This window comes from Panthera leo, chromosome B2, assembly GCF_018350215.1.
Source record: "Panthera leo isolate Ple1 chromosome B2, P.leo_Ple1_pat1.1, whole genome shotgun sequence".
NCBI lineage: Eukaryota > Metazoa > Chordata > Mammalia > Carnivora > Felidae > Panthera > Panthera leo.
This window is the reverse complement of record NC_056683.1, coordinates 3,132,648-3,146,260: the sequence shown is the minus strand read 5'-3', so window position 1 is coordinate 3,146,260 and position 13,613 is coordinate 3,132,648. Positions and strand designations below refer to the sequence as shown.

Sequence of the window (13,613 nt, the reverse complement as noted above, 5' to 3'; positions counted from 1 at the left end):
TCCAAAGACAGCAAAACAAGCTGTCTGTATATGTTATTCAGAACTAAGGAGAGAGGGGTCCCTGGAAGGGAAGGGCAATAAAAAAGAATGGTGGACAGTGTTTGTAGGGTCACTCAGAAGCAAGGGGACAAAGAGAGAACTTTGGTCAAACGGGCCTTCCCGGGGTCCTCCTCTCTGTCTACTGCCCCTGGTTCAAAGGATGACGTAATTCTATGCTGATAGCTTTCTTCCTGCTGCAGGATCTTTTAGGCAGTTGGGAGGGGGGGGGGGGTCAGTTTCTTCCTGAGCTTTCTGGGCCTTGATTGTCTTCAGCTCAAAATAATCTGCAAGCCCAAGTGACACATTTTGGAGTGGCCTGCCCTTGGCCCCTGCACTTGCCAAAGGCTAGCTTAATGCCTGGGGTGCACAGCTGGTTGTGGGGAGGAGGGCAGGGGAAGGAGAAATCTCTCCAGGAAATGCGCAAGGAAACCTCCCAAACCTTGCTGGAACTGGAAGTTTCTAGAGAAGATCTGCAAATGGAGACATGAGGAAAGACGGCCTGTGAGAGGAGCAAGAGAAAACCTGGTGATAGTCGTGGACCCAGAAAGTCAGGATGGAAATTGACAAAAGAATGTACCCCCAAGCTATGGGCACAGGTGGTCGAGCAAACTGTCCTCAGACAAGACCATGAGAACCGCAGCCCTAATTCAGAGGTCTGGGTCGGTAGATCCGATCTGATCCGCGATAGTCAATACTCGGTGACGTGAGGCTTCGAGTTTGCACGAGCAAGCTTTACACGTTCGGGGAAGGGGAAATGAGCTGATTCAGAGACTTCTTCCCCAGGATAGCGTGTTTACTCCGAGGGCCTCGACTGTTCTGGATGCGGGTTCCCTGAGGACTTGGCCTGGAGCCGCCCCCAGCCCTCTCTGCTGTTGCCGGTCCGGCCCTCAGATCTGGGAGCCCCTTGTGCACCAAGAGCAGGTGACCAAAGTCAATCTTCTGTGACCGTCCCCAGTGACTTCAAGGAGATCTCCAACGCAGAAAAAAGAGAAGACCAGTCAAGGGCAGGCACGCAAGCAATATTTTTGAACAACCAGATAGGACAGAAACGTATGTATTAAGATTAACTATGGGCTTTTTAAGTAGTGATGTGGAAATCCGCACATCTTAATTGTTACAACCGAACAGACTATATCTTGCGAGTGCAAGGGATTGGAGCTCGGCGGCGATCAATCAAGTTTCCCTCCCCTTCCTGCCTACGACCCCCTGTGAGCTGACCGGCTTCGCAGCAGCTCTCAGAGCGGTCTGAACCAGTCTCCCTGGCTATGGTCCTCGGGAAGATGACGTATAAAACACTGACAAACCTACTTTGAAGTTGGCTTTTTCCCCCAGGGGACAGATCGTTGTGCAGGTTGGAAAAGTGCGGCTGCTCTGGGAACTGCTGGGGCCCTTTCGGTTTGGAAGGAGGCTCTGATGGAAGAGGAGAGCAGGGCGAGAAGCCGGATGTGGTCAGAAAAAAGCAGCTCCAATGTCAGTGAAGATTGGAGAATTCATGCCACCGAGGCCAGAGGGCTGGAGATCGGGACAGAGAAACACTTTCCTAAAATGTCCCTTCCCGACCACGCACCTGCTCCTGATGGATGTGAGCCGTCCCTGCTTCCACATCCCCTTGCAAATCAGGCCGGTCTATTTCCTTTTATGCGACAGACTTCTGCGACCTGTGACCTCGGGGGTAAAAATATCCCCACTGACAAGAAAGGACAATTGGAAATACTGGCGTCTCCGACATTCTGGAAGTATTGTCGGTAAGCAGGACAGGGGGCGGCGTCTCAGTTGCATATTTTATAGGATTTCTTGGAGAAGGAGGTGACAAACTTCGCATCTACTTCAGAGTAACATCACACTCAACGAAAGGGAACAGACATGTATCACGGAAAGTTGGCGCTTTAATTCTTTTTACTTATTCAGACTCATAAGAAAATCCTCCTTGACTTTTGTCAAAGAAAAGAGATAACCACATTTTGTAAAAGTTATTTGTACATGGTTGCAAGTCCCTTCTTTGCTAGCACTTTTATTCACTGCTACCATGTATTTATTAAATTCAGTGACAGGAAATGTGTTAAAGAGCCTACTTTAAATAATGCACCTTAAGTAATCATAAAAGCACACTTTCATAAAAGCACACTTATTCAAAAGCACAAACTAGGGGTTTTTTGCTGTTAACTTCCACCAAAGTCTTCTTATTCCAGTCGTAAGTTTTCCTCTGTGGACACATGACCTGATGGGGAAAAATATTCCTGGCCCTTTCACTAAAGAACGCATTTCCAATGCAATGCTGCTTCACGTATGTAATAAACTACCTGTCAAACATTATCTATGTAGATCTTGTTGTGTGAAATGAGATGCAAAGCTAATTCAAGTCGGCAGAAGATAGATTTATTGTCCCTGGAAATAAGTAAAAATTAGACTTCAATTCATGCTCCCTGTTGCATAGCGGCAGGATAGGGTCTTCGAGCGTAAAATACATATCGGGATAAAATTCTGGAAGGCAAGTGTGAGTATTGAGGAAGGAAGACAATTGAGGCTGGAGGCCCCGGCGGGCTGAAGTGGGATTAACAAAACGGGGAAGGCTACCAGGAGGAAGGTGGAAAGGACTAGAGGTAGGAAATCCCTGCCACGACTGTGATTTGAAAAACAATGCCACAGCTCGGGGTCACAGAGCAAAGCTTGGCCGAAAGTAAGACGTTAAAGAGAGTACCTAAAAGGCCTAACGCTCGTGGGACGAGGTGGCCGAGTGGTTAAGGCGATGGACTGCTAATCCATTGTGCTCTGCACGCGTGGGTTCGAATCCCACCCTCGTCGGTCCTGGCTGTCGGGAGCGCGGGCGTGAGTTTTGCACTCCTCACCTTGGTGTGCGACGTTCCGCCTTCACACCCTCCAACCCCCTTCCGACGGCGGTTTCCTTGCCTTCTTGCACGGCGGGGGGAGGGCGAGTGCTCCCTTTTAGAGCGCCGCCTGCTGCTTCCGCCCCCTTCCGCGGTCGCGGAGCTGGCGACTCAGGCAAAGCATCCCTGTGGCGCACAGTCCTTGGCCCCAGTCACGTCGGGGCTCAAATCTCAGAACCAAAGCAGCCGAGGCTTCGGTCCGACGCCGGCTTCCCCTCCTGGGAACAGGTTACAACTCTGCTCACCGCCTCCTTCGTTCCTCCAGCCGCAGGAATCCTTACCTTTCTTTGTGTCTCGTCACAGCCCAGCGCTTGGGAACCTCCTGTCTCGAATTCGCTTCAAAATGCTGATGGGCGGTGGGCGGGTCAGAGAAGAAACGACCTCGACAAAACACTGCTAATGGTTTAAGGTGGTTGGTGGCAATTTGCGTGTATATTATGCAGTTCCTGTTACTTTTTCAAACGGCCATAACAAGGGTCTTAAACTTTTCACTTGGAAATAACTTCGATCTTAAAGAAAATCGGAAAGAATAAGAATAGAACAAAACCCACCTCTATACCTTTCATTGGGATTCACCTATTAACATTTTGTCCCGTTTCCTCCCTCTCTCTCCCTCCCTGCCTCTCTGATTCAGTCTCCATCTTCGGTCTATCTCCATTTCTTTCTTTCTTTCTTTTTTTTTCAGAACCACAGAAGAGTAAATTGTATGTTTCATGGCCTTTTGCTTTTAAATACTTAAGTAGATATTTCCTAAAACTAAGGATATTCTTTATGTATAACGACAGTATATGTATCCGTTCAGTGTATTTAACAATGATACTGTTTCTAAAATCTCTCACCTGTATTTCAATTTTGTCTACTGGCCCAGTAATGCCTCTTAGAGCATCCCCTCCCCCAGTACAGATTAGGTATCGTATCATTTGTCCAAAAACATGTTTTTTACTTCAATTCCAGTTAGTTCAGTTGTCCATCTTTAATCTAAAACATCACCGCAGCCTCTCTTTGTAGTCATGATATTGACATTTTTTGTAAGAATACAGTAGCTGCTCACTTTGTTGTTTGTTTTGTTGTTCTTTAAGAAAATTTCTTACATTTTTAAAATTTTTAATTTTTTTAATTTTTAAATTAATTTTTTTTCTTTTAAAAAGTTTCTTAAATTTCTTTTTATATAAATTCTCGGTGGCGGGTCAGGTTGTGATCTCAGGGTTCGTGATAGTGCGGAGCCTGCTTAGGATTCTCTATCTCCCTCTCTCTCTGATCCTCCCCCACTCGCTCTATCTCTCAAATAAATAGGCTTCAAAAACAATTTTTTTAAAAGAGCTTTTCCTGAACCTGCTGGGTTTTGATAGCTTTTTTTTTGCATACATACATATAAATTTTTATTGATATGAAATTCACATTACAATTCACCATTTAACCATTTCAAAATCTATAATTCAGTGACTTTTAGTTCATTCACAAGGTTGTGTAACCAGCACCACTATCAGGTTCTAGAACATTCCTTTTTTTTTTTTTTTTTTGATCTTCTGTGATTGTTTATTTAGTTTTGCCTTTTTTTTTTTTTTTAATTTACATCCAAGTAAGTTAGCATATAGTACAACAATGATTTCAGGGGCAGTTGATTGCTTTATAAGTCAAAATAATCTTCATGCCAAAGTGGCCCATCTTGGAGGAGCCTGCCTGCCCTTGGCCCACCAAAGTTACCCCTCAGATTTAGCATGCATTAATAATTCTTACCTGAACCCATCTTTACTAAGGCGGTTGCAAAATGATGGAACTTTAGCTCCAACACTGTCTGCGCGTTCTGTGACAAGTCAGGGCACATACCTTTAAATGCAAAGGATCAAAGCTCTGCCTCCTCCTCCCCCCTGCCCTGGTCCCTCCGGCCCCCCTCACCTTACTTCTATTTTTCCATAGGATTTCCTCTTCATTTTCATTACTTAAGGTCCTTGTTGTTACAGGAATTTCTATTTTCTTGTTATAATGTAGAGACTCACTAAAGAGTGCTTTACTTACAAAATTTTCCTCATAAACACATTTTTGCAAATACCTTAATGACTTCCATTTTTCCCCCTGAATTTGTCCATGGGATCCTGATGCACTCACTTTTTTACTTTAATGCATTCCTTCCATTTTCTTCTACCATTTCACATGTAACTTCTTTGCATCTGTTTTGCCCATAAAATCCTACAAATGGCGTCTTTGTGATTATTACAACATGCATTGCTTTAGCGAAGGACTCCCAAAACATTCCCACTAACTTGACCTAAATGTGATAAACCGTGCACAGGGCTGCATAAAGAAGTGAGGAGCAGGACACTGATGCCCAAGGAAAATGCAATATAGTCATTGGGCAGAAGTCAATGAAAATGTTTTTCTTTCAAGTGTAAAGAAAATAGAAAACTATAACCGGAGACAAGCATGTATTCTGAAAGATATAATGCTGATCCACTGGAAATGAAAGGTAAATTTGTCACCTCTTCCCAAGTAAGAAGGGTGAGGTTTGCATCTCTTTTGAAATGAGACGGGCAGCTTTTGCAAAAAGAAAAAAGAAAGAAAAGAAAGGAAAATACCCATTTGTAGAAATTAGGTAAAGGGTGAAAAAACATTGCAGGAGTTGTAAAGAACAAAAAAGGGATGCCTTTAATTCTACCTTTCCCCCCTTGAGGTGGGAAAGGGGGAACCCTAGCAGAGGATGGTTTCGATCCATCGACCTCTGGGTTATGGGCCCAGCACGCTCCCGCTGCGCCACTCTGCTAGTTACCGCACCTGCTCACCTATTTCCTCCCTATGAACATGATCACGTATCGCATTTCCTTGTATAGGTAAATTGCGATTTGTTTCTAAAATACGATCCTACTCGGGAATAAAAACAATATTTTTTTGTGAATTTTATCATACATATAACGACACAATTCAATCTCAGAAACATCACGCTGGGCAAAAAATGCCACACAGGATGATGTACTATAGGATTCTACTTATGTGAAGTTCAAGAGCAAACGAAACTATCTGGTGACAGAAATCAGAAGAGGGATTAGCTTGTAGGATGCAGCACCGACGGGCAAGGTGGCAAGAGACAACCGTCCGGAGTAAGGGGAATGTTCTCAGCCTTGATGCGAATGGTGGTCACACGGGATGCACGCAAGATCTATGCATTTTACTGCATGTAAAATATACTTCAATAAACTGCTGAAAACACGGAGGGGACCACAGAGATGTAATAACCAAAAGGGAAGAGAGGGAGGGAGAGCAAGAGAAGAGAAAGGAAAAGAAAGAAGGAAAGAAGGAAGCAGGGAGGAAGGGAATGTGGGAGAGAGAGAGAGCAAAGAAAAAGAAGTACTTTCTATGTATACTTCAGGGAGCTAAGGCAACAGTGGCCCCCAAAGCTTCCCAAAATAAGGTGTGGAGCCACGAAGAGCTCCCTGGGAGCAGGAGAAAATCCCCAACACTCTTTGGGGAAGCGCCTGAGCCAGGCCTCCAGCAGCCAGTACGCGGTCAGCGCAGAAGGTCGCTTCGGCGAACCCTGGCGGCCGCCTCACGCCCTCAAGCGCGGGCAAGATGGCGGCCGCCGCACACACTCGCGCGCGGGCAAGATGGCGGCCGCCTCACACCCTCCCCTGTCCCCCAAGCGCGGGCAAGACCGCCCGCTTGAGGAAAAGCTGCTCCTATAGATTTGAGCGCATTCTCCTCAAGGAGGGAAAGGACATTGACTTCTAAAGTGTTCCTTCCAGGGCTGCATTTCCTTCATATCAGTTCTAAGAGTGTATCAAGAAAGATCAAAACTAAAACATGGATATTAGTTTTCCGGAAGCACATTCTCAGACAGGTAGAAATCACGTCCTTTCACCCAGTTACAGAATTTTTCAAGACTTGTGGACACACAACAGGCTTCGGTTTTCTCCACGTTGTCCGCAAGGTCACAGTTCCACCGGCACTAGGCAATCTAGAAGCTTCACGGTGGTTGCTCTGCTGGGGAGGTGGTCTTGTGTCCCTGTGAGGAAGAACGGTGTCCACAAACAGGCTCTGGAAAGCTGCCCCTGAAGGCGGGGGCCTCTCTAAGACCTGGCCGACTGGTTCTGTGAGGAAGGCCAAACAAACACAATCTGTGTGGTGCTTTATGGTGGAGGCAGGAGAAAGTACTGAGGAGGGAAGGGGCCCCTCACACGGCCACCCTCCTCCTCATGCTCTCCTCTGTGACCCAGCCCAGTGTGATGTGACTAGAAAGCATCCATCTGCCACAGGAGAGGAGAACGCTCAGCAAAACTGCGCGGTCTGCCCGTCTCCGGCCACACCCGGAACGACAACATCAACGTGGCTCAAATGCCCTTCTCTCTCCTTAATAGGAAACATATTTGTATTTTTTTTTTGGAACAGTCTAGAAGGCTTTAAAATGAGAACCCGAAAATACAATATATATATATATATATATCTATATATATAGATAGATAGATAGATAGATAGATATATCTTGTCTTCTACACTCGGTGGACACACGTCTCACCCCAACCAGGGTAGTCTGCTTGAGCAGAAATCTCACTTAGATGGCAAAAGAAAAACAAAAAAGGAGAAATTACAACCACAGTGAAAATGTAGATTTCTCAAGAATAGGGCACAGGCTTGCACGTAGTGTGAGGAAAACATGGAACCTCTGAAGATGCCAGAGGCTACCCTCCTGCGTTTGCTGTAGCATAAAACATGCAGAAATATATTTAAAAAGATGTTAAAACATGTATATACAATAAATATGATGTAAAATAAACTAATCTTTACTTCAACACATCCTTTTCGAGTGCCTTCCATTGAACGGACGGTGCCCACCCACCCCCGGCCTCATGGGGCTTTGTCTTGTCTTTCATTTTCCATGACCTTGACCTGTAGGATATGACGCACTGGTGTCCTGGGTGGAAAGGAAGTGGCCAGCGAGACCAGTGTGGCGAAACAGCTCTTAACGTGACGCCCACGATCCCTCCCTCCTGATGCCCACGCCCTTGTGCGATCTCTTCTATGGCAAAGGCGACAGGAGGTACGTGGTTACATGTATGCGATGACGGGATAAGTTACAAGACATAGTATCACCCATTTACTTGCTGGGACCTAATCCTGTCGCCTCCTCTGCTCACACACCCTACCTCCCGGTTGGCGCTCACTGCCAGCTACCGAGTTCGAACTCACATCCTTAACGGTGGTAGCAGGTGCCTTCGCCACCTCCCACATCTCGGGGGGGGGGGGGCCCAGTCCGTCCCCCGTTTGATTCTTCCCTCACGTGACAGCCACAGCAGTCAAACCCAAACTTGTCTCTTTCTTAAAATCTCTCCCCTGTTCTCTGCCGTGTTTAGGACCCGGTCCACGCCGCGTGCCCATCTACCCGCCTGCTTCTCCCCGGCGGCGCCTGGAGGCCTCCAAAGCGATCCTCCCTGCAGGTGATCCCAACACACATCCACTGTGTCTCCCAGACCGGCCTGTGCACGTGCTCGGTCTTTGGCCCCGCGACGCCCTTTTCTACTTGGTGCTCGGAACACCCGAAGGCAGAATGCGAGTCGAAGTGTTCAGCTATCGTGTCAAGGGCAGCAGACAAAATCCTATACGTTCCTCTTGCGCCCACCCCCCCCCCCCACGTATGATGGCAATCTTGGGTCAGGGGATGCCTTTAAAAGTCGAGACAGCATGGATATTTAGAATCAGACATCCCTGCAGCGGAGTTCTGGCTCTGATGATCTGCTGAGAGAGAGGAGTGAGCACGGACTTTGAAGCCATGAGGCTTTAAATCCCAAATCTAGCCCTTTACTAACTGGGTGCGCTCGGGCCCCATCTCTACTGCCGGGAGTTTAACAGTCATTCCTGTGTCAGAAGCTTATTTCAAAATTTTATTTGCGTGTCATCAACCGGTTTAAGATTCTTTTTCCCCCTGGGCCTCTTCCAAGGGATCTATAAGGCAGGAGATAGACGGAGCGCGGGCGTCATTCTCGCCTCCTTTCGTGGGTTCACTAGTGCTGAGGACTGTGTTCCTTCTTACTCCCCTTGGTTAGGGAACAGAGGTCTGCCGGGTATCTGCTCTTCTCCCTTGCTTCTCAGGTGCTAGAGGCTTCCTGCCCCTGCCTGTCCCCTCCGGGAGAGATGTGCGTGTGGAGCGGTGATTTCACCAGGTAGAAATTAAAAGAAAAAAAAACATGAAGTGTAGACTTCGGTTCCCTAACTTGGGCAGTTCTGGCTCACGCCGCAAGGATCGTGACCTTTCATGGGGAGAGAGAAGTCATCCCTTCACGTCAAAACACTGCGGTGAATTCAGGAACCAACAGGCGCAGCCCTTAAGTGGGGCGGCGCGCCCCCCACCGTCGGCCAGGTCCCGGAGACCTTTTCACGCGTGCTCTGGCTCTACCCACGTGGCACCGTCCCTACAGGCCATCCCTCCTCCAAACCCAGCTCCAAGCAGGAAATGCGCGGAGCGATGAGCGCGCGTCTCGGCACGGACGCGCCAGAGAGCGCCCGGCCTGGAAGGAGACTGGCCCTGGGCTTTCCTTTTCTGGGGTGAGGAGTGGCCGCTGGGATCAGAGGGACTGAGTCTTGACTTGCCAAGCTCTTAGGGGCTAAATGGGCAGAGAAAGGGACGGGGAAGAGCCTGGAACACCGCTCCTGGGAAGAGACTGGAGCAGCTTGGGGTGGGGGGGAAAGGGGTACAGCAAGAGAAGCCCATCTCGGTGCCCTTGAGGGTTGGTCAGTCAAGGAAAATTACGGCAGATTTCATCAAGTTCGATTCAAGGTCACATTATATCAAAAGCTCCTCTGGGACTCATCGAAGCACAAAGCAACGCCAAGTCAGGGTAGGCATTCCTAGGGCACCAGAGAAAGGGCACTGCTTCTTAGGGCCAAGTAGAAGCCGGCTAAGACTTAGCATCTGCCCCTCCCCCTAAGGATGCTGGGAGTGTGGGCTGTGCTCCCGGCCTTCCCCGCCGGCCCATCTGTTCCCAAGGAGAGAGCCCGAGGCAGGGTCCTGACTGCGCCCCCACCTGACACGGAGAGGAGTGGGCAGGAAGCGGAGTTTCTTCAACTCCAGAGGTTTGGTTCCACCCGGTTTCATTCCGCTGTTACCACAAGGTACTTGGTCCTCTGATTTCTTCTAGATGATGGATCAGGGTGAGTATGTGGAAGCTCCAGCCTTAGATCTGGGGTATGTTTGCTTTAGAGAATTGGAGGGCACCGAGCTCGTCACAATATGGAGGCCCAGACTAGCTGACGGGGGGCACCAGCTACTTCTTGTGGGCGTGATGCCTTCGGGAATGCCCCTGTTCCCGACTCTTTGGGGTTTTTGATTTTGCTCCAATGGAAAATGAAGAGGCCGATGGTCTGAAAGGTCCTCTCCCAACGGAACTCCGGGCAGGTGGAGAGGCCATCCCAAAGCCAAGGCCGCTGCTCCTGGTAAGGGGCCCGGGGACAGGGGTGCTCTGAGCAAAGGGGGCCATGCCGGGGCCCCCAAACATAGTCTTTCTTGCCGAGGTGTTGGTCCTCCCCAAGACCAAAGGCTTGCTCTGGCTGGCCAGGCCCCGGGTGTTCTGGCTCCGGCCTTTCCCAAAGGGCGTGAGGGCGGCGCCCGTGGTCCCACCTCGCAGTGCTGCGGTGCCGAACGCTCCAGAGTCGGAGCTCCTGTCCGGGGCGGTCACACTGACCCCGGACTCCCCGCAGTCCATAGGGGTCACCAATCCCCCGAAGGCAAAAGGCCGGGGGGCCGTGCTGCCGAACACGGAGCCGGCGGCCCCGCTCCGGCGGGTCTGGGCCGCAGCTCCAAAGCCGGCTGCGCCGGTTTGGCCAGAGGGAGACCCCGCCGGAGCGCTGCCCAAGTTTGGCGGGACGCCGGAGGGGGCGGAGGGGACGCGACAGGGGGAGGCGGAGGGCGTCAGACCCCCAGAGGCCGACCGCGCGGTCTTACCGAAGGCTGGCCCAGCCGGGGTCGGGGCGGGGGCTGCCGTTGCCCACGTCCCCGGACCGAAAGGACTAGTGACCCTCGGGCCCGGCGGGGCCGGGGGTGCCCCCTGCTCCTGCCCACCTGGAGCCCCAAGTGCCGGCTGGAGAGGGGCTCCGGGGGAGGGTGGGAAGGGGGGCCTCGAGCCCGCCCCCGAGGCCGCGGGGAGTGCGGAGCCCACGCCGGAGGCTCGGGCCGTTAATGCCGACCGGCTCCCGGCCGCGGGCGCGGAGGCTGGCGGAGGCGGGCCCCGCAGATCGGCAGAGCTCTTACGAGGGGGTATCTGCACAGCGCCGGAAAGAACCTGGCCGAAGATGGTGACCGTGTGGACGGCAGGGACGGGGGCACGCGGGTGTGGGGGGAAGATGAAGCTTGTGGCTTGGGAGAAGCAGGCCCTGAAGGCACAGGAGGCCCCGAGAAGGAACGCGCGGCAGGCAGGGGCGCGGCCAGCCTGGTCCACGGCACCGCTGAGACTCACCGCGCCGATGTCCACGGGGGGCGGGAAAGGAGAGTCTTGGCAAGCGCGGGACGGGGTGGCGGGCACGACGACGGCGGTAGCCTTGAGCAGGCTGCGGAGGAGATGGGGGGGAGCAGGGGGAGCGGGGGGAGAGGTGTGCTCGGAAGAGGAAGGAGCTACCCCGGGCCCGGTTTGACGGGGTCCTCCGCGGCCAAAGATGGGCCTGAAGGTAGGGGCCAAGAGACCCGGGGGTGAAGGAGCCGAGGCGGTGGCCGAAATGCTGGAATGTAAGGAGTCTCCGTTGGGCGGGAGCCCCGAAGTGGGGTTTGGCGTGGGGTGGGCAGAAGCTGCCGCAGGGGGCGCAGATGCAGGGGGGAGGGGAGCCCGGCCGCCCAGAAAGGCCACCCTTTGCGCGGCGGGCGGTGCGGGGGTGAGGGCCGGCCGCTCCGGGGGCGCGGCGGTCCCGCCGGCCTGAGCCGCGGGGGGTGGCCTGGTGGCGTCCGAGGCTGGTGGCGGGGTGGAAGCAGGGGTCAGACGGAGCCAGGTGGCTGCGGACTCGGAGTCAGAAGAGGCGCGCGGAAGGGGCTCTGGCGGCGAGCAGCCGCGTGAGGGCAGCGGGCTGACTTCCTTCAGGGGCGAGAGCGCCGCAGGGACCGCCCGGCCGGGGGACGGTGGCGAGGCCGCCGGAGGCTCCCGCGTCTCTGCGAAGCTTCCCGACCGCGGATCCGCGTCCTGGGTTCGAGCTGTGCCTGCACCGGGCGGACCGGGAGACGCGGCAGGCTGAGCGGCGGAGCCCGGCTCGGGGACACAGCGTGTGGGGACCTCGGTCCCGTCCTCTCGGGCTGTACTGCTCCACCGGAGCCCGACTTCGTGCCCCGAGGCCTGGTCCTCGTCAGGGTCCGCATCGCCGAGCCCGGGAGGTGGACTCGGGGTCCCAGGGCTGCGCGGCGGCCGCGGAGGCCCCTGACCCTGCGGCTCAGAGCCGCCGGACGCCGCCGGGGACCTGGCCGGTGGCGGTGGCCCTGGAGACGGAGACCGGCGACCCTTTCCTTTCTTTCTCACCGGCCATTCTGGGGGCTGCAGGGCCGCACCGGGCGCCCTTCGCTTCCCGGGCGCGCCGAGCGGTCTGGACGAGCTGTAAGAGCTGCTGATGGCGTTTCTCGGGGAGCGCGGGGGGCTCCCCGAGTGCGCGCGGGCCTCGGGGCTCCGGGAGGGGCAGCCGGGGCCCCCGCTCGCGCTGCGGTCCGGGCCCAGGGAGTCCGGGCTTCTCCTCAGCGGCCCCGGCCGGGGCTCGAAAGACGCGAGGACCCCGTTTCTCAGCAGGGGCCGAAATGCCGACGGCCTGGGGTCCGGGCTCCGCCTGGCGGCCTGCAGGCCCCCGGGACGCGGCGGGTCTTCCCAGCCCGCCCTCCCCTTCGTGCACCCCCGGAGCGCCCGCAGCACCGTCTCCTTTGCGCAGGGGTCCGGGGGCTTCTCGGAGGCCGGGGGCCCAGCGGAGCGGATCGCGAGCGCGGGCCAGGGCTCGGGGGGCGCGATCCTCACGGTGACCGGGCTCCGCCGCGCCCGCGGGTGCCGGAGGGACCAGACGCTGCGCCTGAAGTAGCTGTCCCACCAGTCCGACGGCAGCGGCCCCACGATGGCGTTGCGGGGCCTCTTCATGGGGAAGCGCCTCCAGGCCTCGTCGACGCGGCCCGCGGGGTCCCGGCCGGGCGGCCTCCGGGGGGGCCGGTGCCGCGGCGCGGGGTGGGCGCGGTGGACGCGCTGCACCTGCTCGGTGGCGTGCGCGCGCGCCCGGGCCGGGGACGACGGCGGGGACCCCGGCCTGCCCAGGTAGCCGCCCATGCGGAGCGACGCGGCGGCCGGGCCACCGGGCGGGTTTCGGTTCCCGAGGTCGGAGTCGGCGTTCGCCGCGTTCCCCCGACGGTTGGGACCCTGGCGCGAGGAAAGGGCGAGGCTCTCCGGGCGCTCGCCCGCCCCCCACCCCCCGCCCGCAGGCCCGGCGCCCGGAGGGAAGGGAGGAGGGGACCCCGGGCCGCGCGCCCCGCCGGGGACGGTGCGGCCCGAGCGCACCGAGGCTCGAGCAGCCAGAGTCCAGGGGGCGCGGGATCGGGGTGCGCGGGGACCGCCCTGGAGGCCGCGCTGGCGATCCGCGAGGCGGTTCCCACCTTCCCCTTTCCCGCCGCCCTCACCCTCTAGCCGCCAGTGACCAGCCACCTACCGGGCCCGTCCGACGTCTCCCCGCCGCCGAATCCGAATCCCGGTCGCCCTCTAGGCG

General features: G+C 54.7%; 1 protein-coding gene and 2 non-coding genes across 3 annotated transcripts; 1 reads left to right on the top strand and 2 right to left on the bottom strand.

Moving 5' to 3' along the window:
• The first annotated feature begins 2,759 nt into the window (after nt 1–2,759).
• On the top strand, nt 2,760–2,841 carry TRNAS-GCU. The gene has a single exon. It is a non-coding gene; the product is annotated as a tRNA-Ser (tRNA).
• A 2,769-nt stretch (nt 2,842–5,610) lies between these two features.
• TRNAM-CAU lies at nt 5,611–5,682 on the bottom strand. The gene has a single exon. It is a non-coding gene; the product is annotated as a tRNA-Met (tRNA).
• A 3,096-nt stretch (nt 5,683–8,778) lies between these two features.
• On the bottom strand, nt 8,779–13,228 carry POM121L2 (POM121 transmembrane nucleoporin like 2). Its single transcript, XM_042937512.1, has 2 exons — nt 9,932–13,228; nt 8,779–9,755 (listed from the first exon to the last, which is right to left on the bottom strand). Exon 1 carries the CDS (start codon nt 13,178–13,180, stop codon nt 10,172–10,174), a length of 3,009 nt encoding a protein of 1,002 aa, XP_042793446.1. The 5' UTR covers nt 13,181–13,228; the 3' UTR covers nt 8,779–9,755; nt 9,932–10,171.
• Nucleotides 13,229–13,613: the final 385 nt, after the last annotated feature.

Excerpts from the sequence above, each read along its gene's own strand:
- POM121L2 (XM_042937512.1), bottom strand. The coding sequence starts at position 13,180 with ATGGGCGGCTACCTGGGCAGGCCGGGGTCCCCGCCGTCGTCCCCGGCC.